Source organism: Rhipicephalus microplus, chromosome 4 (genome assembly GCF_043290135.1).
Source record: "Rhipicephalus microplus isolate Deutch F79 chromosome 4, USDA_Rmic, whole genome shotgun sequence".
Classification (NCBI taxonomy): Eukaryota; Metazoa; Arthropoda; class Arachnida; order Ixodida; family Ixodidae; genus Rhipicephalus; species Rhipicephalus microplus.
In genome coordinates this window covers 148,054,367-148,079,879 of record NC_134703.1, presented here as the reverse complement: position 1 = coordinate 148,079,879, position 25,513 = coordinate 148,054,367, and the positions used below count along the sequence as shown (strand labels likewise).

Below are 25,513 nucleotides of genomic sequence, written 5' to 3'. Positions count from 1 at the left end.
AAAAATAGGGCACTGTGGAATTACAATAGGTATGATGTGAGAGGAATATGGAAAGGGGTCATGGTTCCTAGGCTGACGTTCGGCAATGCGGTCTTGTGCATGAGATCAGAAGTTCAAGCAAGATTAGAAGTTAAGCAACGTGGAATAGGTAGGCTTGCTTTAGGAGCTCACGGGAATACACCAAATTAGGGAGTACAAGGTGATATGGGATGTACTTCATTTGAGGGCAGGGAAGCTAGCAACAAGATAAAATTTGAGATGCGATCGAGAGAAATGGGGGAGGAGCGTTGGGCTAGGTAGGTTTTCAGCTACTTGTACATGAAGAATGTCGATACAAAATGGAGGAAGCGAACCAGGAAATTGACTGGTAAATACTTAGAAAACAGCAGGTGGCCAAACCAAAAAGAACTATCGGTTAAGAAGAAAGTGAAGGAAACGGAGACTGACATGTGGAGAATGGGCATGATTAAGAAGTCCGCACTAGAGATCTCTCGAACTTTTAAGCAGGAAATTGCCAAGGAAAGGATCTATGATAATACTCGGGGTAGTTCTCTACTGTTTGAGGCCAGGACGGGAGTACTGCGAACCAAGGCATATCAGGCCAAATACGAAGGGGTAGACACAGTGTGCAGTGCGTGTGGAGAGGAAGAAGAAACTGCCGAACACTTGATAATGTTCTGTAAACGGCTTCACCGTATAGTTCAGGATGATGACGCAGAGTTTCTCAAAGCACTGGGGGGCAGGGAGGGCAAAGTAGACTTTAAGCGGGTAGAAATAACTAGAAGGAGGTTATCTGATTGGTGGCTAAAGTCAAAGCACGAGTGAAAATGAAACCATTCACTGCAAAGTACGAATGCTCAAACTCACTTTAAAAAAAAAATAAATCTAATGTTTGGTTTATTAAGTATTACGGCTTGATGGCGCTAGCCACCGCCCGATTTAAAGGGTACAGCCCTATTTATTCATCCATCCATTCATGCGCATGCGATCACAGTGAGAAGCCACACATTCGAAGAAAAAAAACGAAAAAAAAGTGCTCAAGGTCGCGAGGCATGCGTGAGGTTTTGCTGTGGCCCTACCATCCCTTCTTACCTAGCTTCCAGCGTTTTCGTCTGGACGAGAGAAGAGAGACTGCAATTGCAGCATGCGACAAACCTTTGTAACTCTACTCGCACTGCAAGGATTCTTAAAATTTTTCGCTGCGCTGAACTCGTGAGGCAATTAGCTCTTCCAGTGAACCCATTTCATGGTTACTTGAAAAAGTGTTTCAGGGCCCCTTTCAGGCAAGAAGTGGCAAGGGGAGAGGGGCGTTCTTATGTCTTGCTGCATGCGGCCCGCGGGACGTACGTCACCAGGGTGTACCGACTTAGGCAAAACCTTTTGCTCCCAGCACGGCACCACACCCAAGCCTTCAGCGTAGTTCTTCGCTTCCTTGGGGAGTACTGCTCGGTCATTGAAGCCATTTATCTTCTTCTCCACATGTTTAATGATCTCTCCCTATTCCCCTACAGGCGCAGACCTGTGCTCGGCGCTGCAGAAATTCCTCAACGTTTCCTCCTTCTCTGCGGGTTGCCGGCCCAGCTGTTTTAGGCCATATGAAGAAAAATGCAGGGGCTACAGGGGTACTTTAATCGTGATCAGGGCCAATCCTTAGAATCATTCCGGATTAGGTGTATGTTCACCTTTTCCTGGTGTGGCACGGGCACTTTCGGTCGCTCCCAGGTCTCTCCCAGGTAGGGCTCCCAGATAGCCATCTAACTGACATCGTGCCAAGCTCGATACGGCTTAATTGTGTTGACCGTGTACTAGGCAACGATAGCAACATGCGGAGCCATATTTTGATTGCCTTTACTCACGTAAGCGCCCAACTAGATCTAAATCAAGAGGTCTGGTCGTGTGCGACAACGGCACAATCTAACGTGTTCATGACTGCAACTCGCCCATTTTTCCCTGACTGACGTGAGTGCAGGGATAAACAAACGGTACGTACATGCGTGCAATTTCGCACCGCTAACAAAAGGCAGCAGACAAAAACACCACAACGCCTGAGGTCACGGTGGGCCGAACTGCGGCTACACTACAGTAAACCAAAATGCGAAACCGAAACTGAACAAACTTATATAATTGATGATGATACCTAAGCAATTTGCATTACATTCGTTCATTAGACTAGCACTTGTTATTGATAAATATCTTGATAAAACTTTGTTAAAACTTTAATAATTTATAGAACACAAAAATTTAGGAGTACGCCTGCAAGAAGCTTTCGATCGGAAGTGTAGTGGTGTCAAAACTTCCGGGAACATTATTCTTTGTTGTGTTGTTTGGGGCTGGGTTGATAGAGAGGCAGCCATCGAAATGGTGGTGTAACAACATTCTCGGCATCGTTTGACTTTAGGCTTATGTTGACGTAAGCCAGGATGAGTAATAACACGGCTCTTCAAAAAGCAATCGACCTGGTGACACGGGCCACCGAAGAGGACAAAAACAAGAACTACGCCGAAGCCCTGCGCCTCTACGAGCATGCGGTGGAGTACTTTCTTCATGCTATCAGGTACGAAGCACAGACTGATCGGGCGAAAGAAAGTATCAGATCCAAGTGTGTCCAGTACTTGGACAGGGCCGAGAAGCTTAAGGAATACCTGCGGAGCAAGACGAAAGAGAGGAAACCCGTGAAACAGGGTGAAAGCGATGACAAGAAGGAAGGCAACAGCTCCGACAGTGACGATGAGAATCCGGAGAAGAAAAAACTGATGAATCAATTAGAAGGAGCCATCGTCATGGAAAAGCCGAACGTCAAGTGGTCCGACGTCGCTGGACTGCACGCGGCCAAGGAAGCCCTGAAGGAGGCTGTCATACTGCCCATCAAGTTCCCCCACTTGTTCACGGGCAAACGTAAACCGTGGAGGGGCATCCTGCTTTTCGGACCCCCCGGTACGGGAAAGTCTTATCTAGCCAAGGCGGTGGCCACCGAAGCGAACAACTCTACGTTCTTCTCGGTTTCATCCTCCCACTTGGTCTCAAAGTGGCTCGGCGAAAGCGAAAAGCTGGTGCGCAATCTCTTCGAGATGGCGCGCAACCAGAAGCCGAGCATCATCTTCATCGACGAGATCGACTCCCTCTGCAGCACCCGGTCCGACAACGAGAATGACGCCACTCGACGTATCAAAACGGAATTCCTGGTGCAGATGCAGGGTGTCGGCAACGACACCGAGGGCATTCTCGTGCTGGGCGCCACCAACATCCCGTGGGTTCTGGACTCGGCCATTCGGAGGCGTTTTGAGAAGCGTATCTACATTCCCCTGCCGGATGAGCCTGCCAGATTGCACATGTTTAAGGTAAGCGTATGCGATAGCACTTTTAGAGTGTGATGTATGATAAGTATAAGGCTGCACCTGACGAATTCACGTTGGCGTTGCCACCACAATCAACACACACGTAACTGTTGGAATCAAACATCGTCACTCGAATGTCACACAACGGCTTTCACTAGGTAAATTGTCTATAAATGTTCTAGCTAATGCCATGAAGCATGAGAGCTGGTGTAGTAGTTGGTCAAGGACGTGAATTTGGTTTGATAGGTTCATTCATTGAAAAGCGTAACACTTACGACCACTGTTAAACTCTGACTGATTGCTGAGTGAATCATTTAAACCACACAGTATCTAAAGCTACACTTCATTAGCACTAGCATTTAACAGGAATGCGAGTTTCAGCAACATTTTGGTCAAGGAAAGAAGAGTTGTAGCTAAACAGTGTCATGCCTCACTGCTTTTTATCACTCGTGTCACCTTATGTGATGAAAGGAGCATGGTCTGATCACCATTGCTTGTTACCATGCAACAGCCGGTCTCTGCACTCATTATGCGCTACCTAGCATATTTCTGTGAAATTTGAGTGCAGTTACATGATATATGATGCTAGTATTACGTAGCAGTTTTTCTTTACTACTGTTTGTACAACTCTGTCATCATGGTCTTCCTTCTGTGCAGCTGCACATTGGGAACACGCCTCATACTTTGTCAGAAGACGACTTTAAGCAGCTGGCCAAACGCAGCGATGGTTTCAGCGGAGCCGACATCTCAGTGCTCGTGCGTGACGCCCTCATGCAACCTGTACGCAAAGTACAGACAGCAACCCACTTCAGGAGGGTACGAGGGCCCTCTCGCAGTGACCCTAACGTCATTGTGGACGACCTTTTAACACCTTGCTCTCCTGGTAGCCCCGGCGCCATCGAAATGTCTTGGATGGACGTGCCGGGAGAAAAGCTGCTCGAGCCTACGGTAACTATGAGCGACATGTTGTTGTCCCTCTCAACTGCCAAGCCGACCGTCAACGATGCCGACCTTGGAAAGTTGAAGAAGTTCATGGATGACTTTGGCCAGGAAGGCTAAAGCAAAGAGAAGCATTGGAGGCAGTGTGAAAATGACTCGCCGTCTTGGCGACCAAAGCTTTTCTGGTCATGGCTCGGACCTCCTCGGGCCCTGGCATCTGACTACTTGCAATGCACGAGTGACGACAGAAGCCTCGGATGTGAAGAGCAGAGGGGTGAAGACTCAGGAAACTGGCCAGTGTTAGACAACCATCTGGAGGACTCCAGCATTGCAAGGGCTGTGTCTCAGAGTGTGCATCCATCGCCATGGCCGCAAAAGCTTTCATCTGCCATTGGCTTCTTGGCAAAGAGCTTGGCATCAGAAAGTGTTCGAGCTAGTGTGCACCATGTTTCATCCCACCCCTTCTTCTTAAATATAATAATGGCTGTGCTTGTAGAACAATACTTGTCACTTTTGGCCTAGAAGAAAAAAAGAATGCTCTGTTTCAATCCGGCACTAAAGTTTAGGAAGCTGCAGGTTGTGCACAGTGACTTATCAGAGCCATTTTTGCTAGGCAGAAAGTTTCAAGTCTAGATTTTATGCACACCATTATTTTGTTTTTGGCAGGCCATATGCTCTAGCAGTGTTCTTACCCACAATGCTCTTAACACGCTACACGTTTGTTAAGCTTATCACGTGCTAAAAGGCGCTGTAAGGTATAAGTGTTTGTGTGAGCGACATTGAGTCTTTTGGATGTCCCTATCATGTGAGAATGACAGCAAAATTAAGTCCGGTTTTTATGCAAGCTATATTATAGTCGGCTTCTCCAGAAGAAAAAAGCTCAGTGCCTAAACAGGTGGCATACAAAATGGTTCGAAGCCATCGGCTAAGTAGACCGCTTCAGCTTTGGCTGCTTTCTTAAGAGTGGAAACTTAGTGACTGCTTCACTAGTGTACGCTATGAAAACGGCAAGGCTGTGAGTTGTGCGACGTGTTGCTAACTGCTGGTGACGATTATTGTTCCAGGCAGTCCTGAAGCACTCTGCAAAGTCTATTGATAGCTTGTTGTTGTTATGGCCTCAATCATCATTCCTGCAGTGTTTTAGATATTCATATTTTTCTGAAAAGCTTTAAAACGTGCCCCTTGACACATGTCCGGCACCGTGTGAAAAATTGTAGTTCCCTTGGAGACTGTGCCCTTCGCTGAAGATACACTGAGAATTGTTTTATTTTTTCCTGTTTTTGTGAATTGTAATTAACAAGAAAGAAATAACTGTTAGGTAAAAAGCTCTATTGTCAGTTTTGTATGTAAAATATGTCACATTTCATTTGAATGTTTGAATTTGGGAAGTGGTTGGATAAGCTTCTTGAGACAAGAAAGTACAATAAACTTTAAACACAACGGAAGACTTGTTTTTGAGCTAAATGGGGATCTATGACAGACACAGTGTGCCAGTGTCATCGAACACCAGCGTGCAAGATTGCATCGAATAACAACGTAAACCACGGACACAACAGGACCACAAATCATTAGTCGATGCTTTATTTCGGCGAACATAACAGTTAAAAGAAGACAGTTATTTTTATTTTCCATTCTCAATACGAGGAGACTATCGACTTTGTACAAAAAAAATAGTATTAGCAGCAGATAAATTAACACATTTATGAAGAGTAGCCCGATGAATGTTTGCAATGAAAGATAACTCTCATTGAATTAAGTCCAGGTAATTAGTTTCACAGAGGTATCTCGATGAGAAAGAGTGTACGAGAAGATCAGTACTATTACTGTATGGTACATTTTGTGAGGGATTATGGTACAGTGGCAACAATTCGTCTTATATGTACAAAACTTGGCACAAGAAAAGACTTCTTGAAAATGGCTGCTTTAGCGTGTGAAGGTGCCATGAGTCACTTTTTTTTTCTTAACGCTACACTGTGTTTCATGTCATGCAGTAATACCCGTCTTTCGAAAATGCAAAGAGTGAGCTTATTAAAAATGTGGTATATGTAGGAATTTCATGGTTAATGCTGGTCCTTTAAAAAACATTTTTTGGTAAAAAAAAAAAAGCAGAGGTAAGGATGGAATTGGATCACATATCACATAATCTGGCACACGATCTCACATTTAACAAACTCAGACACGCAAAAAAAAAAAAATTGACACAGGAAACCGGCATGCATGCATGCATACGAGGCTCCAAATTTTTTAAATATAACTTCCATCATGGCCATACACCTTCAAGTGTACAAAAAAAAACTTTACAAGCCATCACATCTAATACACAACTTAACAAACAACGACATGTATATAAAAAAAAATATTTGTTAAAAAACAGCCCTGAGTTTTGAAACACGTCCGCCTTGGCAAAAAAACGCCTCTAATTTGAGACCAACATCCCCGCCTGGGCAAAAATGAACTTTCCGGAATGACAGTCAGTCAAAAGACACACCCGCCAAGAGGGACCCCGCTCTCAAGGTAAAGGCTTGAGAGTTGGGAAGATGAGTGTTTATTTTCTTTATTTATTTTTTCCTTTCTGAGGAAGAGATAGCATAAACAGCTTATCTCCAAATGTATTTGTTATGGCAAAGGAACCTTTATGAAATGCTGTGTTAGACAAAATGATATGCCCAGGTAGCAGAGCTGCACCGGAGGAGGCCAACTGGGTCAATGGAGCAGTACCGAGAATGGTACCAATAAATAAATTGGTCTGGAGCAGGTGCAGGGGTTCGGGTCTGCCCCTAATACTGCAAACTCCTAATAGATGTCAAAACTGGTTTGAAGGCAGTTAACGAGCATTTGCTCACTTACTCCCTTCATGCTGCAGGGACAAATGTTTCAATAACAGCCGAATTGCATCAAGAAAAACTTTTGATTGGAGAGGTGAGTTCCTTCTTCACACCTCGGCCACCGTTTCAGTACCACCAACATTGCCTTGCTTGCTACCTGGGCAAAACACGACCCACCACATTCCAACCTCAATCCTGGCAGACGCACATGTCGTCTGTCGCGATACGAACAGCTTCAGCGTGCCACAAAAATACTGTAGTAAGAAAATCGCCTTCCAAGTAGGACACAAAAAAAGTTCTCGAGGCATTGAAAGTCCGAGGAAGTGCTGCATAGTTTATAATAGAGTGAGCGGCTCTGCTTGGCTGTCTGCCCGTGCACTGCGGAGTGCATTGTCCCTTGCTCCACGAAGCCTTTTCTTTTCTTCCCCTAAATACCATCTGCATTCAACACATTATTAGGATGATGTGTGTAAGAAAGGAACTTGGGTGCACGACAGCACAATCTGTCACGCCACTATGGCCAGGTCGGCTTCGTCTTCCGAGCTGCTGCGAGTTCTGACTGTCTGGTACTTGTCGGGCAAGAGCATGTCTTCTTCGTCGGACACTTCGTACCTGCGAGAAAAGCAATTGCAAGGCCATTAAGAGGGATGCCGCCGCATATTTCAATTTGCAATTAAATTAGGTTTATTGGTGACAAGTAGCAATTGGGAAGGAATACTACAGATGCCAAAGGCGGGCGGCAAAAACTGACACAAGACTCACAGTCCTAGCACCAACAGCTCACGCTGAGTTCTCTCGGCTAAGGTAGCGGCCCACTGGCATTTGTCTTCTTTCTCTCTACAGTAAAAACACTGTAGCGCATTTCTCAAACACAGCAGGATCACACTTGGCAATCGATGAGAAGGAAAAGGAATGAAAGGTCAATCAGATACGCATCCAGTTTGCTACCCTTTACTGAGGGTATGGGGAAGCACGTGCGCCATGGTTCCTTTCCCTTTTACGGCAGCCTAGCAGCGAGGACATGTCTGTTCTTCGAGAAACAAGACAAGCCTCTTTCAAAGGTACCGGTCACCCACCCAGCGGCTGGCGCACGCTATTCCCCTTTCTTGGCTCGTGAAAAGAGTTACCCTCCCTCAGCTACGGAACCAACCATCGTTGGGGAGAGGGAAACTGGTCAAAATGAGCGTGCCAACAGCGTGATGGTCACTTGCGCTGTCCACCAGACGGAGAACAACCCCCGGATACCCCCTGCAAGCCAAGGAGATCGACAACCCAAGCATCTACCCTTTTGTTATCTCCCTAGAGGGGACAGTCCCTCTACGCAACATTTATGCATTATTGCTAATGTAGCAATAAAGTGTGGTTTTGTTGTCCTAGCCTGTTGCCTTATTCGGCACAATCTGTGTAGCTCTGATGACTTGAGCTATGGGAAGTGGACGTTAACCGTGCATGGTACGACTGTGTGCGGCTGAAATATTACCTAGGCTTCTGCATCAGCTGTGCGGGGGAAGGGGTGAAGGTACCGAAAGAAAGAAGGACGAGGGAAGAAAGCACTGTCTAGGTACACGTCGGCCTGTCCATTGCACACCTACAAGCGGGCAATTGACGAAGGTTGAAAAAGACTCAGGCCTGCATGGTAGTACACGCAGCACAGTTGCAGTGTAAGCCAAACCTTGTGAAAGCATGTTGAAAACTATTGGATAACCTATAGCAAGTACAGTTGTGAAGTACCCTTCATGCCAGAATCGATTATTGTCAAGTTTTGAAGTATCCACTATGCGCCTGCAAGGTAACGTGCGCACTGCACACTTTGTTAACGCTGTGGCTGATGAATCATCGGGCAGCTTTAAACCACTAAGTTGTTATACAATTCACATGGTGTTACTACCTGGTGCAGTTTAATTTTATGCTTCTGCTATGCAATATTTGCACAGAGCCTAATTTGACCTTCTTCTTTGTCTCGAAGTAGTTTCAAGCAGTGGCGTGGCTTGGTGGTATAATACTTGGCTACCAGTGAGGAAAAAAAAATCTAGGGTTGAGTCAGAACCAAGGTTTTGTTGTGGTTGAAACTTCTTTTTTTTTCCTTCTCTCATTGTGCACGATAGCTGTGACGAATACCGGTGGCCATCATAGACACCACCACCAATATCGGATCGTAGCAGCTTACACTGTTAAACTTGAGGTAATACTTGAATGCGATACTAATGTTGGCCATAATGTGCCACTCTAAGGAATGGATCACAGGCATTATTATGACACAAAGACAAGAAGCAAAGTTTGTATAAGTACAGCAATAAGGTTTGGCAAGATTATGCCGAGTGAGAAAAAGTCGAAAAAAGTGTGGTGCGCATTTTCTTGTTCAGTACATATGCCCATGGCCCAATTCTTGGCCAACCACCAAGGTTGGTTGATAGGAGCAGTATTATTTCTCCTGGATGTACTGACACACAACACCTTTAGCAATCTCATGATCATACTGTCTTGCATTTGCTTCCCAATATCATGGTAATAATTGTTAGTTAATTGTCTAAGGTTGCTCTCATTGTTGCTCCAACATTTGGTTGCCATTTAGAGTAACAGAAATGGATGCCAAAAAATAGGAGACACAGCTGAGGATAGTAGCAAGTTGGGTGAATTGTATAAGTTTGGTTGGCAGGCATAAAATGGGGTCAACTTGCACACAATAGAATATGGCCACTTTTCATGGTAAAAACAATTTTTGGATTAGCTGGTTGGCTAAGTTATGCTGCAATAATGTCAATTTTCAATGAGAACTATGAACACAGGGGCGCATGTAATATTGTTAAATGATTTTAGTCACTGTGTTGCCGATGACTGCATAGGAGCGGCAACATGAAACAAGGAGAGGAGAAAGAAGTGAGGCACGAGCAGTAGAATAAACGTGGAGAACTTCGACTCTGGTCTGTATTAAACGACATTTTTTCTGGTGCCGAAATCTCCCAGTCGCGCCCTCTTAAGACTTCTTGCTCCGATGGCATCGATCGAGCGGCTGAGCGAGAACCTAGGCGGCGTCAAGGCCAGCGTCAAGCGAAGGATTACACTCCTGACCGGTGAGCTGCAGGCCTCTGTTGCCAATGCCACTCACGTGGAATGCCACGTTGCCTACCTGATGCAAAAGAATGTCGAGCTCGCCAGCCTGAACAAGGAAATCTTTGATTCAACTGATGATGACACCTTCGGGGAAGCGCTCAAGGCCATGGAAGAGTACGAGCCATGTTCCGAGCACGGTTTTTTTCTTCGAGAAATTGCAAGCAAAGCAGCAGCAACGAGGAATGTGAGGTCAGAGGCTAGATCACCAAACGCTAACGCCGGTGGTGCCGGCACTTTACCTAGTCCACAACGAGGTTAGTGGTTCTTCACCTTGGGGAACGGATGTGACGCCCAGTCAAGGAACCGTGCCACGTCATCGCACTGTGGTCCTGCCGAAAGTACTGATCCATATGTTTTCAGGCGTACTTCGCGATTGGCAGTCCTTCTGGGATCACTTTAGTGTTACCATACACCTTAACAAAGACCTTCCACAGATTGAGAAGTTAATATACCTGCAGTCGTATTAGTGGGGTGCAGCCAAGAAAGCTATTGAGAGCATTCAACTAACAGATACACCATAGCGATCAAGACCCTAATGGAGCGATTTGGTCGACGTGACTTCCTCATTAATGAGCACGTTGATCATTTCCTCGCCTCAACACCGGTCAAGTCTTCAGCCGATGTTGAGAACCTTCGGCTGCTCTACGACCAGGTCCGGTTTCGAGTCTCTGCACTGACTGGCTTGGGCGTCTCACCTGACCAATATGACGTTGTCCTCAACGACGTGCTATTGAAGTGCCTGCCTGTCGACCTTGCGATATTCTACCGCCGGAAGGTGAAGGAAGCGCTACACGATACGTCTGCCATCACGACCCCTGACGAGAGAGCTCGCAAGGCTGCAGAAATACTTACGTTCCTGCGCATCCAGATTGAAATTAGAGAGGAAGGCAGGTTAGGATGAACAGCGTCAGCTTTCTCACGTTTGCTACCTGAAGAAGCCGTTCAACATGTGCCAGAACCAAAGGTACATGTGCCAACGGCGCCTGCACTCGCTGCCAAGTCTGTTGCAGTTACGGCGGAAGCGTTCCTTTTATGCAACGACTCTCGTCACACCATCGCAGAGTGCAACATTCAGCTCTCTGCAGACCGTGCTCGATGCTGCTACAGCTGTGGCAGAAGAAACCACATGTCACAGTTTTGTTGACATGCGTGCAGCATAAAGAGTACAAGTGCCAGCATAGACATTTAACAATCCTGTGTGAGCTGTTCCATCTTGCTGCACCAACTCGTACCAATGCGACGACAGTAAATCAAGACGAGCCTCGTATAACGAGTCAAGCCGTGAACACGCTTCTAGTGACATCTGCCCCAAGTGCCCTGAGCGGAAGCAATGCAGTCCAGCTGCCCTGCCACAGTGGTCTAGTGGCTAAGGTACTCGGGTGCTGACCCCACAGGTCGTGGGATCGAATCTCGGCTGCCACGGCTGGATTTTCGATGGAGGCGAAAATGCAGTAGGCTCGTGTGCTCAGATTTGGGTGCACGATAAAGAACCCCAGGTGGTCGAAATTTCCGGAGTCTTCCACTATAGTGTCTCTCATAATCATATGCCGGATTTGAGATGTTAAACCCCACATATCAATCAATTAATGCTGTCCAGATGCAAACAGGACAAGTGTGGACTGAGTGCACGTTGCGAAGGCGTCTCGCGCACATTCTTTTCGACAGTAATAGCCAGTGTTCGTCATCAGAGCGAACCTCTCAAGGTACCGATGCCCGGTCATCGAAAACCGCAAAACTTCTTTTGGTTATATTTGGCCACTCGAAGCCCTGCAAAGTAATGTGCACTTGAAGGATTCACTATCAGAGGCCAACGTAGGGACACAGTGGTAACCATCGCCTTGGAGGTACCTGAAATGTGTAAGACCACAAGCCCGCCGATTAACAGTACAGTCCTGGGGCTTCTGCGCGAGAACTCTGACGTTGCTAACAACTGTCATCCCCCCACATAACGCCCTGAAGAAATAAGTGTGCAACTTTAGTCCAATGTCTACTGGAAGGTACCAACTGGAAGGATAAATTGCTTGTCCAGTGATCCAACAGCCATGCAAACGAAGTTTGGATGGATAGTTCAGGGAACAATAGAAGCAGCAGAAAGTTCACATACTAGCGTTCACATTCCTGAGCTGAGCTTCTCTTCCTGACTACGATGCGGCGTTTGAACTTCATCGCAGTCGAACCATCTACTGAGAAAAAGGACCAGGCTTCGGTGGAACTTCAAACATTCGAATGGGGCGTCATTAAGTTAGATGGGTGCCATTTGGTTCCGCTTAAAACAGAAGTTTCAGGGATACTTTCAGGCAGCGAAAACCGAAGATCAGCCATGCGCTGCCTGCAAGTGCAATCTAATTGATCGAAAGAACTGCCCGAAGTCTTCAGGCAGCATGGCAATGAAATCACAGTCGATGTCAAGGAAGAACAGGCAAAGCAAGTTAAAGAACCAAGGCCACAGAGGAATGTTTATTATATCCCTCATCAGGCAGTCATCCGCCAATATGCTAGTATGACAAAGCTTCGTGCTGTGTCTGACGCTTCATCGCACGCACTATGTCATCCCTGCCACAACGATGCCTTGCTGAAGGGCTCAAGGCTCGATGCTGATGTTATGCTGCTGCTACTGATCTCTCAGAGCCAACCAGCCGTTCATTGCAAGTTCGTGGGAGATCTTTGGTGAGAAAGCTGGTCAGAGCATATCATCCGATTGACAGGAAACGCATCGAGACGGTCACTTGTGCAAGTCTGAACACAGAAGGCATCGATGCTGTGAGCTGTGAAGTTTGTGCCTGTGTATGACTAGGGCACACGTCCAATGCTACGATAGCTTAACGGCGTTCTCAGAGCACCCAGGAAGAAACAATATTGCCCGCATCTTTTAGGGCGACTAAGTTCTGGAAAAGCAAACAAAGTGACTCATTCAGTTAGCATATATTCCAGAGGCAAATCAGCGAGACTTGACTGCCTATGAATGCTTTTGCCCCTTGGGAATATGTTGCCGATGATTGCGTACGAGCCTCAACATGGAACAAAGACATAGGAGAGAAGAAGGTAGAAGTTGGGCATGAACAGCGTAAGAAACATGGACTAGGGCTGGGTTTGTTATTACGAGACATTCTTCATTAAACCTTTTGGGGCACACGCAATGTGCAATGACAATCATTAACACATTTCTTTGGAAGGGACGATACAACCTCCATGATACAAACTGAGGGTTTAATGAATTTTGAAGACCATGTTTCAGTAGCTAATATTTGTAGTGAGAAACAGATATTTTTTTTGTAAATTTTTAGTAGTTAACAATAATGGGAAATATTCCATGAACTGTACCAGGAGGTCTTACTGTTGTGGGGGTGTATTTGACCGTATATTCTAGATGAGAAGAGCACATTGCTGTAAAATAACAGCTGTTTGAATAGCAAAATTTTGTGTGTGGAGTGAACTCGAATCTCATAGCTCAATTGCGAATCAAATCGAATATTTTTTTGAATATTTGTTTAATAATATTTGAATACTTCGAAGTCAAAGATACACAAAAAAGGTTGCAGGGAATCCCTAAGCACATTCTTATGAGATAGGAACATGGAAGTGCTTCTTTTGGTTAGGCTGAAGTGCTGTAGGCATGGAGTTCCCCAGTTGATTTATCAAGATTGAGGCAACGCAGAGACTGAATCGCATTCATTTGCATGATTTGGCGCAACCAATGCAGTGTCGAAAACACACTACGAATGAAACTAAAAGACTCCGTTTCCTCCACCTTTCCCCTTTTCAACTTTTGTGGAGGTCCAACTTATCTGGCAGACAAGGGCATGCTCCCTTCGAATTTGGAGTTGCTAATCTACCCTGTACACATCAATGTATAAAGACATCTGAAATTTCATATGCTGAGAATCTTCGTCCAATTTTCTCGGACTTTTTGACCCAAAACAACATTAATTATAACTCCTTGTCTTATGCCGCGCAGGTTTGAACTAGAACTTTTGTGAGCCAACCTGTCTATGGCCATAGTGGAGCCACAGAGGCAGCTGTGCCGCAATACCAAAATGTGTTGCGGTGAAGAAAATTAAAAAAAAAATCATGAAGAGGCCATTGTAACAGCACAGCGCATCTCGATGTTGGCATCAGCGTTTTCTCGAGTCTACACATTTGCTACAATAGAAGGGTTTGAAAGACAGCTTCACTGCAATGCCATAACGTAATGGGGTAAAGCATTAAAAAAAAGTCTGAAGGGGCCATCGTCAATCCGACGTCGGCTGCATCAATCGGATATCGGCTGCAATCGGATGTCGGCTGCAATGACAAACACTGTTCCAAAAATATTAAAAAATTCAATCACTTGTAGATCCCAATGTAAAATACATCTCGAGAATTAGATCACTGAGCACTAAATGGAATTGTTCCAAAAGGAGCACTTTCGAAACGAGCCAAAGAAAGAAATAGTCACGCTAATGTCATTGCACAGGAGGACAGCTTGGCGATTTTCCTTAGCCATAGTTTTGGTAACTTCCGTGAAACTGTGACCTATTTCGGCTACTTATCACATTTCGGGCTTTCCAAGTCTGCCTGTCATCCGAGAAAGCTGACCTTACTGGCAAAACTAAAAATCGGTGGTGTCCACTCATTGCTAAACTAATGCAAGGAGTCAACTTACACCAGTTGTCGATACAAGCTTGGTACGCGAGTAATGTTGCATGCTTGCAAACTGGACGCCTGTTGCTGTGTGGGACGTTATGCGAGGCAAAAGTCCAAGTATGTCATGTGTTGCTTGTAAGGACGCTGATGGAGTAAGGACGAAAATGGCATTGACTGAACGCAACACTGACAACGGAAATGAAAGAAAAAAAAAAGAGACGCGTGAGACCCTTGTGGCGTGAGGATCTTGAAAAAAAAAAAGAGAGAGAAGCAAAAGGAGAAACGGAGGAGCAGCGCGTGTAGGAGAAGCAAAGATCGGCGGAAGAAACAGCCATGAGGAGGACAAACCCTGGCTCCTGCCGATGCCTGGTGCCACTGAGCCTGGGGCTCCGAAGGCTCAACGGAAATTCTCGGGCAGTGTACCTGGACATCACTCGTCTTAGGATACACCGACGACAACTGTTCATGACACACCACCTGGCTACCAGACTACCAGAGGAACGTAGAGCCCAGACTCCGAAGACTCGCGTCTGAGACGCTCCTGGTTTCCCTGGCTGGCACCAATGGTGATGTGTGAGCCATGACCAAGTCTTCCTTGTACGAACTGTGAACTGAGTATATGCTTATCAATATCTACTTAATGTACATACCACGAGTATTGGTTGAGTATTTATAAAAGGTCTATTTGTGTGTGTGACCAAGAACACGTGCTTGTCCTCCTGATTTCTTTTGAACTTGCTACGGTGGATTCAGAAAGTACTACCGTAATTACTGCTACGGTGGACTGTGAGAAAGTACTACCGTAATTACTCGAATCTAACGCGCACCTTTTTTCTGGTTAAGCGAGTTGATAAATCGCATGCGCGTTAGAATCGAGTACGAAAAAAAAAATGAATACGGTCATTCTATTGCAATCGGCATTTCCAAAATGGCCCCCCCATACGTACGTCGGCATGGCGCGTCGGCCATTTCTGCCTATGCGTTTCCCATGTGCGGCACTTCAAACGAGTGCTGAGGAGTTCATCATCTTGTAGTGCATTAGCATCGACGGCATGGAAGGGCCGAGTCCAAAAACTCGACGAGTGCACCACGATGCCGCTTTTAAAAGAAAAGTCATTGCGTGTGCCGAAACGAACGGAAATCCGGCCACATTGCGGTCATTCGGAATCCTCGAAACGTGCGTGCGGCACTGGCGGAAACAAAAGCAGAATATCGTCGACAGCAAACATTTACGCAAAGGCTTCAGTGGACCACAGCAGGGTCGATTTCCGCAAATTGAAGAGCTGCTCGGCGAGTATATGATTGAGCAGTGAGCGGCCCAAGTGCAGAACAGAACTGCTCCAAGTGTAGGCTATGCAGTTAGCCTTAAAAAAAGGGCTAATGCGGAGCTGGTTTAAAGCGAGCAGGTGCTGGCTAACTAACTTTATGAAGAGGAAAGGCTTTTCCCTCCGAAAGCGAACAGGCATATGCGAAAAGTTGCCAGAGGAGTACGAAGAAAAGCTTCACAGTTTTCAGACGTTCGTCCTAAACTTGCGGCACAACAACGGCTACCTGCTTGGGCAAATCGGAAATGCCGATCAGACGCCTCTTTACTTTGACATGCCTGGCACCACATTGTCGAGAAGAAGGGGGCGAAGCTAGTTCGCATGCTGACATCGGGCCACGGTAAAACTAGAGTGACGGCAATGCACCGTTGCAGCTCAGATAGGCCCAAGCTTCCCCATATTTAAACGGAAGACGCTCGCGAAAGAAGTTGTTTTTCCGAGTGGTGTGATCGTGCGGGCCAACAAGAAAAATGGGTGCGCGTCGCAATCGATGTCTTACTTTCTTTTTTTTTTCGTCCTGGAAACCGGGTGCACGTTACAATCGAGGGCGCGGTAGAATCGAGTAAGTACGGTATCCCTGAAAGTGATTGACTGAGAACGTGACAGTATGGTCTATAAGCAGATACAACTTAAGAAAGCGAGACAGCAGCAAGCCCCTCAGGATGACCAAAATGGATCAGCCAACTGTCTCCACCACTAAAGAAATTGTCTAGCTCATTTATTTGACAATGCTTTCCGACAGCAAAGTCACTGACCATGTGGCTTATGAGGCCAACCTAGGAAGCACACTCAATGGTGCATGTTTGTGAGCATTTGCCTTTAAGATGGAAGTGTTGCTGCCTTCTAAAGTTTACCTGACTAAACACAGCTTCTATATTTTAGGACTCCTCTTCATCATCATCATCTTGTTGGTCTGCCACAGGACGAAGGGTTCTTTAGTGAATCTCAGACCATCTCACTTCTGCAGCATCCAACTCTGTCCCACATTTGGAAACTCTGCAACTGCATTGACCTACCTGATCCTCCCCTATCGACGGTGCCTTCCCTGGCTCCATTCGAATGCCATTTCAAAGACCAACAGATTCGCTCAACACGATGCATCTCAAGCAGCTTGATTCCATTTCTTCCTTTTATTCATAATTAAAATGTTGTGCACCCACATGTGCTGTCTAATGCATACTTTTGTCTTCAGTCCCAGTATGTTGAACTGCTGATTAAATGTCGGCTAATACTTCAAAAAGCAATCTTACATACAGACTGAGCTCATTAGAAACTCAATAGTTCTTGACGTTTTACATGCCAAAACCGCAATATGATTATGAGGCAGGCCGTAGTTGAAATTCCAAACATTTGATGTTTTTCAATGTGCACTGACATCGCACGGTATGCGAGCCTTTAGCACTTCATCTCCATGGAAACTTCAATGGCATGTTGACATGTTCAAGGCAACACACCACTGCTGGTGAAGCACAGAGTGCGCATCGAAAACCAAATATGTATTTCAAGCTTCTAACAACGCAGTTGGCTAATTAAGGGCTACATTACAATAGTATTGATGAAATAGTGGTGATGATCATCCAAACAAGTGCACGCAATGGGCACATCATGGAATCAGCAGTCTCAATCTAAAATTCCCCATCCACCACTGCACACACATGTTACTCAATTTCCACTGCAGTCAATCGAGCACATTGTTTCGATGCTTTGTCTCTTTGGCTCTGTACTGCGTGTCTCTGAACATCTTGGCCTCTACGCACTAGCAGCACATACATAGTGACTCCAAAATAGTGGCAGTGCTTTTTCGCTCTAGTGTTGCACATACTCTGCACCTTTCACAGCTGTTGGCCTGGTGCAAGGAACGATGCTATAGAGCCATGCGACTGAGCTAAGTTCCTCGCAAGAGCTACACTTTTGCACTCCTTTACCTAGTTATCGTTTTGAGACCATATAAATGGCTTGCAATGATGTCACATTAGCCAGCATGTTGGAGGACCAGCAATGTCGGGATGCTACGTCTGTTGTGGTCAGGTGCGAGGGTTATGTTGCATTTTCTTGCACTTATGCCAGCAGTGTTCCCAGTGCATCTCGATAAAATTGAAACAGGTTGCTTGTGCCACTAAATACGATACATCATCCTATAGCTACAATGTTGACACACCAGTATGCTGGACACTTCGTGTCTTTTGTCACCTGCAAGGCATTTATATAAAAGTCAAAATGAATAAAAACAAGCAGAAATACAATGCACAGTGAAAATAAATTGATGAGACAGGCGAGACCTTACAAATGATCAAAAGCATCTTAGAAAGGCCAACTTATACCAGCCAGCAACCATCTCGCGCATGTGTGAATAACCATGCATTGCGTAACCCAAAATTTTAGCTGCAGATCACGGCTTTTAGAAAGATCATCACTTTACCAGACAGGTGCAATGGTATGTTGCTGACGAACTGATCAAAGGCAGGGTAGCCACAGAAATGCTCTCACATCTAAAGTGAAGGAGCCCCATGTTATTGTGAATGTTTTTCACTTGATGTCAACAACTACAGCGACAATGTCATCTGTCACTCAGCATGAGGTCCAGGCTTCAACACCTAACTACTATGACTACATATCGATAAAAGGCACAATGCAAAGGTGCTTGTCTTACCACTATGCTACCTTTTTTAGGCTTGTTACCATTATACATAGTCCCATAAATGATTGCACCAATCATTCACTAGATTACAGGTATAAGCATTTGCCACTAACACTTGAGAATGTTAGTAGTGAGGAGAAAAGAGAAGACAAGTGTACCAGTTCACGCGACTGAATCATACACAACTTTAGCGAATGTGTTGCATTATGACTTTCCAGTCGCAAAAGTGTGCGCCAGTTGGAGGTTGTTGGAACAGCTATAGCGGTTGCTTAAAGAGGCTCTGTAACAAATTTCGCGCATGGCCAGAAAACACTGCCAATCGGTAGTAGAGGCTGAGAACACGTGAGCCAAATATTATTGCACAGCACATGGCTTGCACTTCAAAATATATTCTCAAAGTCGGCTGAAAATTGCTTTCTCTTCTTTCGACAAAAGATGGAAGAAGCTCGCAAATCACTCGTCACAGGCATTCTATCAGCCATTGGCCAATTTGAACATGGTGTGTTCGGTCGTTGCAGGGATCACCACAGGAGCTGCGACTTGCCCATGTGTGTGCGCGTGATAGCACTGAAAAAACCGTGTACTTGAAAAAAGAAAGAAAAAAAAAAAAGAACTACTTAAGAGTTGCGTGACATATTTTTCTTTGCTCGTGCCACCACTTCCTGCTTAGCTTCCAGATTTACGCCGGGATGAGAGAAAAGAGAATACGATTGCAATGCGCGAGAAACCTTTGTAGCTCCGCTCGTACAAAGTGGATTCTAAAAATTTTTAAGCCGGCAAATTCGTGAGACAATAAGCTCTTTTGCTGAATCTTTTGCATGGCTACTTGAAAGAATGTTGCAGGGCCCCTTCAAGTGGCACTCTTAAACCCCCACAGTGCAACTGCCTCTCACTCGAGGTTTCTTGTTGCTTTCAGCAAGTGGTTGCAGCACTGCCATCGAGTAAGCTTACAACATCCAGCACATCACATGCTCGGTGTTTCAAGCTCGGCATTCTCAACATTCTACCTGCTCCTTTGCCAATGTAGCAGTAGGGAGAAGCCGTTTGATATTCATAACGGGATCAGTCACAGTTTTTTGAAGGCAAATATTATTTCTACGTGCTTACTTAAGATAGTGTTGAGAAATGATGCAGTGCTTGTTATCGGGCAGTGAGGAGCATTTTAATGCAGTTGCGATGCTAATTACAGGAGCTACAGCCAAGCCCTTTTCTATGCTGGCATATAAAACAACTGCACGGTCATTGCTCTTGTGCTCCTTCGTCCCCATTTAAGCTTAGATATACGAGCTTCAACGTACTGCTTCTAAGATAATACAGATTACACAACATAAATGGCACCAACCCTTCACCTCTTGAACAATTAGTGGAGGGCCATCATCCTCCCAGAGTGTGCACCTACAGCCCCAAGCGCATGGGTAACCTTAATTCCTGTTCCAATCTTGTACCTTCGGCAGAATGCGGACAAAAAGAGGTCGAAGATTTCATACAGCAGCAGTACTGACCATGGCTTGGAGCTCCTCTTGTTCTTTCTTGCAGCCAGGGTCATTTTCTTGGCCTAGAAAAAACAAGCAACACAAGCACGTCACACCTCATGCGCAGAACGGATTGAGCATTTGGTGCCAAAGAGAAGAGTGCACGCAAATGCACCATTCACTAACAGCTGCTCTACACTACTAGCAGATAGACCATGCCGTGCAGTTCGCATGAATGGCAAGGGACCTTGCCACGAGCAACTTTTTTGAACCAGTATGCAGCAAATTTCTTAAATTAAGGGTCGTGGCACAAAGTCATGCCATGGGCCATCTTTGCACAAAAACTTTACCCATGAGCACATTGATTCGCTGGTAAACAAAAATGGAAGCATGGTTAAAATGGGCAGAGAACTACAATTTAGGATGAAAGGGAGAAATGTGCAACAGCAAAAAAAAAACAGATGGTTCAAAGAAATTGTGTACTGCTTAGTACTAGGCTAACACCATTTCGAATGTAGCATACTAGGGACTTACGTGAACTATGTCTCTCAGCAGGCGGCCTGCCCTTGAAATGAAAATGGCAGACTGATAAGCCCAACGTTACCCTTCGACAGATTGCTGCCTGGTGAAATATTTTGCCGCAGCTTGGCTTTTAACATGGTTGCTTGAGAGTGAAGATAGGAACGTCTTGGCTCGTTAATGATAACTAAAATGCACATACAACTTAAGAAGGCTTTAGGGGCTTCACCCAATGACTGAAGCCTGGCAGCAGATTGGCGCTGCCACCAAAAAGATAATCTACTTGGCTATATTCTTTAATGGTCAGGTCGCCAACTGCAGGACTTTCTAGATCAGTCTAAAGCTTGCAGCAAGCTCATTGGTGCAGGCCTTTTGAGGTGGGGCTGCCACTGCCTTCCAAAGTTGTACCCGGCTATAAAATTGAGTAAGGACTCACTTTTACACCACCACTGCTGCTGCTGCTGCTACTAGAGACGAGAGGGGGCTGAGAATCCTGAGCTGTTGCCGTCTCTTGAGGTCCCTTGGTCACGTCGGGTGGAGGAACCGCAACGCGTTTTAGTGCTTCCTGAGCTGCTTCGTCAATCTTGGTTAGGGGTGGCTGCCTCGCGCTCTCCGCCTTAGATGCTTCGCTCGGGGGCGAGAGGGCGCTCTCGGTCTTGGAGACCTCGCTGGGAGCGGGCGACTGCCGACCGCCCACTGAGGAGTCTGGCGTGTGGAGCAACAGCTCTGTGGGAGAGAGAGGCTTGGCCAGGGAGAAAGCGCTGGTCCTACCCAACGCCACGGAGCCTCGTCGGCCGTCTTCAGTCTGCGATGCCGATGATGCAGGGCGTGAAAGTGTTCCTGAAAGGGCAGTGAGGCAAGCGAAAAACTTGTGAATGACCGTTGAAAGCTTTTAAAAGCTGTGAAGAACAAAAACCAACTGCAAAATGTTCAAATGTATTGGGGATACAGCTGCGCGCTCTTCCAAAAGGTGGAAGAGACATGAAGAACCACATGCAGAAGAGGAAGAAAATGAAGAAGAATCGGGGCTGTTGTCTGGCATGCAAGCACAACATCCCTTGCAAGGCAATGTCAGGTGAAATAAATTGTTAATACGTTTAGTTCTTTCATGCTATTTCTACTATTGTACTAGGTCATAAGATTAACAGGCTTATGCAATGGAATAATTGTGATATGCCTTGCTAACTAGGTAAGGAATCTGCTTTATATATACAGAAATTCAAAGAAGTTTATAGGCCATGACTTTTGGTATCATCCACAAATCTAAAATGAATGCCCCCCGATCTTGCTTGTCTTTAAGATCCCCAATCATGTTGACCAGCTCAAGTTCCCATGGTGGTTGTGGCTCACGGCCACTGACTCTGAATGCAAAACTCAAGTGGTATATTTATCTTGTCTTGTTCACTTAAATGTTGGTAGGAATGATGAATGAATGTACTGCAATAAAAAAATGCCCACATACCTTCGGTTGTCTTGGATACGACAGAGTCAGGCTGCAGTATGCTGGGTTCGGGCGAACCATTGCGGAGGTAGAGCAGCCCGTCTTCCGAAGGCGTACACTTGTCTTCCTGCCCTTCGGCAAGAGGCGTGGGAGCCCGCGGAGGCACCTCTTCGCACGAAGGAGGCACCGGCGGAGGACCTCTCCGTGGCTGGGTCGGAATCGGCGGTGGTGGCAGTGGCGCACTCGAAAAGAGTTCATTCCCCTTGACGGGGCTGGGTACTGCACTGTCTCTGCTAGGAACGGACATGGACTCTGAACCCGCATTTCGCGTGTACGTCTCGCGAAACTCTTCGGGGCTTATCTCTTCACACTTGCGCTGTTGCTGCTGCTGTTGTTGCTGTTGTTTCTGCTTGGACTGAAAGCGGCTCTTCAGGGAAAATTTAAGCAGAAAGCCGCTGCGCTTTTTGGCACTGGACGCGCTGGTGGAGGACACATCAGCCGGCGAAGACGTACTTTCGGCTGCAACGGCTTCGGCACCATCGTGCTGTTCCCTCTGCTCTTCGATCTCTTGAACAGGGACCTCTCGAGCAGCAGCTTCCATAGACGAAACTGCACTCCCTTGCGGTGTGTCAAGGGGGCACCTTTCCGCAACGCTTGTTCCTCGAATAAGGTCAGGCTCAGCAAGGGATGCCTGCTTTTCGGCAATTTTCGTCTTGCTGTCATTTGCATTAGTTTCCAAAACTTCTTCCTTGGGCGCGACCTCGGGCAAGTTTGTGTGCGAACACTCCTGGGACTGCTGGAATTTCACGCTGAGCTTGTATCCACTTGAGCAATCGGGTAGCTCAGCAATGTTCGTCAGAAAAATGGCTCTCGCCCTGCCACCTTCCTTTGAGGCACCAGAGCTCGAAGCTCGTACGCGGCAGTCACCGTTTGCTTGATTCGGCTGCCTCCGCTGCGCCACGTGCAGCACTGCGTTTTCGTTGGATCTAAACGACCCTGAAGAGCTGCCACAACTGTCGTGGTGCAGGTCGTCCTCTGCGTCGCTGCTCGACGGCTCCAGAACTTCGAGAACGGAGCACGTCTGGCCCTCCTGCCTCAGCTCAGGGTTGTTTTCAAACAGCACTTTCAAGCTGACGTTCTCAGGCGCAGATTCGAGTTGTTCACGATAGTCCTTGGCTCGCATCCTGGACGCCCCCTGGCGTATGACGAGCGTGTTCGAACTTCTGTTTTTCTTTGGCGGGGCCTGCTTTTCGCACAGGCCGTCCAAGAAGACCTGCACTTTGTCCCACGAGCAGACCTCTTGCTCCCAGGGCATGAGGTTCGGGACGCGCTTTGTCGTGGCTACTGAGTTGATGACATTGGGCTCGTCCTCGGCACTCTCTTCTTCGCTTTCGTGGGACACTGACGTCCCGGAGGATGAAGCTGGCCTCATTGGCTGCACCTGAGGAGTGCTGCACTTGGCTAGCACTTGTGCAAACTGGGACCTGAAACAAGATAGTGTGCAATATGTCAAACGTTCTGAAAGTGGCATGAAAAACTGATAAGCCTCATCAAGCGTCCAAGACTTTCTCATAAAAACTATGTGACTTGAGTGATCATTTAGAAACAAAATAGAATCTTTTCAAAGAAAAAACAGGAATTCACATACATAGAAGACAACATAGTACGAAAAGCATGAAATTTTTATGGTGTGCGCTGTTTTTGCATGGCGTTGTAGTGACATTTAGCCCTTGGGTGTCTGCCATCTTTAGCCATGGTTCACCGTATATGGGCATCGTTGCAATCTTATTTAACAAAAACTAGCATGCAGCAAGCCTGCGGGCACTGTGTGAAGTTTTTTAAAGACATTTTAGATAGCCAGTTTCAAACCGCAGAAGCCCACAAAAGAGTGTCAGCAGGCCACTGCCAGATGTGGCCCGATTGTTGCATACTGGATCACATCACTAAGCATGTTTAATTTGGCTCGTTTGGCAGCTTTGAGGAAAGTGTTACACAATGTGAGTCAAACACGCACTGTAATGGCAGGTGCCATGATATCAGCTTTTTCTATATTTAGTTAAAAAGGCCATTTGTCCAAATAGCTTTGTATGCTTTTTATTTTGGGCATTGATTGATTGATTGGTTGATTGGTTGGTTGATTGATTGAATGATTGATTGAATGAGTGATTTAGAGTGGAGTTGTGCCACAGACAAACAAAACTTAGAAACATTAGCCACTTGCCTGATAAGCTCCATAGGGGAGCGTGTTTCGACTGCACCCTTGTTGACTCGCAGGCGCCGCCATTTCTCCTCCAGCTGCAGTAGACGGCTTTCTTCTTCGGGAAGCAGTTTGAGTTGGCTGTTCTCCAGCAGCGCCTGCAGCTTGGCCTGTGCCTGCTTGCTGTCTGGAGACCTGCGACCACAAAAAAGAAACAGAGTGCCAGGACTTGTAGAATGCATAACTAAAAGAAATCGAAAATGAAGCCCGGGCTCACTATTCCAAACTAGCAACCACGATTACTTCCTTTACTATCGGTTCCACTGAAGTTCAAGCATGTTCCATAAGTCAGCGTGGATCGAGAATGGCCTTAAGCGAGGATCAATATTAGGCATGTGCAAATAGTGAATTTTCAATTCGAAGCTAAATGAAAAATTATTATAGTAAGTATTATGAAAAAAGGCATATTTTCATGACCCAACAAACCCACACAGTATATTTTAAAAATTGAAACGAGGCCTGTGCAAACGCATTATTTTTGGTTCAAAGGAAGTGAAAAGAACTTCGAATAGTAGCAGGATTTCACTTTCGGTAGAATGCAGATCGTAACCTGTAAAATATTTTGTGTTAAAGTTTGCCATACTTGGAGCATATAAACCGGTCTAGCAAGCTTAGAAATGTTTTCTTTGTTTAGGGCCCTTTTACTGCTATAAAACCACTTTTACAGTGAGTTACATACGAACTAACGACCAGCACTTAATAGGTGCTTTCATGGTGAAGCACTCCCCCACTACAGCAAAACCACCTTTACAGGTGCTACCTTTAGATTAATTTGTAACTTCAGATTAATTTGTAAAACAACTTAGGCGCGGAGCGCCGAGAGAAAGAAACGTCTGCCTCAAACAACTGCTCGTGACCAACTGCATTATTCATAACTATGTACGCATACGCTTCATGTGTACCCTAGCGGCGCATGTCACAATACATCGCTGCCGTATGAGGCGCCTCCTCACAACTAAAACCAAAAAAACAAAACTGAACATCACAGCATATTCATTCGAGTATTCGAAGCATTTGAATATGTGCAC

At 46.0% G+C, this 25,513-nt stretch overlaps 2 protein-coding genes across 3 annotated transcripts in view; one reads left to right on the top strand and one right to left on the bottom strand.

Moving 5' to 3' along the window:
* Positions 1-2,312: 2,312 nt before the first annotated feature.
* LOC119172408 (vacuolar protein sorting-associated protein 4) lies at positions 2,313-5,719 on the top strand. Its single transcript, XM_037423490.2, has 2 exons — positions 2,313-3,338; positions 3,993-5,719. Exons 1-2 carry the CDS (start codon positions 2,421-2,423, stop codon positions 4,392-4,394), a joined length of 1,320 nt encoding a protein of 439 aa, XP_037279387.1. The 5' UTR covers positions 2,313-2,420; the 3' UTR covers positions 4,395-5,719.
* A 120-nt stretch (positions 5,720-5,839) lies between these two features.
* The window catches only part of LOC119172904 (uncharacterized), a 142,647-nt gene continuing 122,973 nt past the window's right edge, over positions 5,840-25,513 (bottom strand). For both annotated transcript variants that reach the window (XM_075893730.1, XM_075893731.1), the window contains 5 exons: positions 24,450-24,620; positions 22,250-23,712; positions 21,224-21,627; positions 20,299-20,351; positions 5,840-7,711 (listed from right to left, as the gene is read on the bottom strand). In XM_075893730.1, coding sequence (XP_075749845.1) covers positions 7,606-7,711; positions 20,299-20,351; positions 21,224-21,627; positions 22,250-23,712; positions 24,450-24,620 — 2,197 coding nt within the window. In that variant the 3' untranslated portion in view covers positions 5,840-7,605. The remainder of the gene's footprint in view (positions 7,712-20,298; positions 20,352-21,223; positions 21,628-22,249; positions 23,713-24,449; positions 24,621-25,513) is intronic.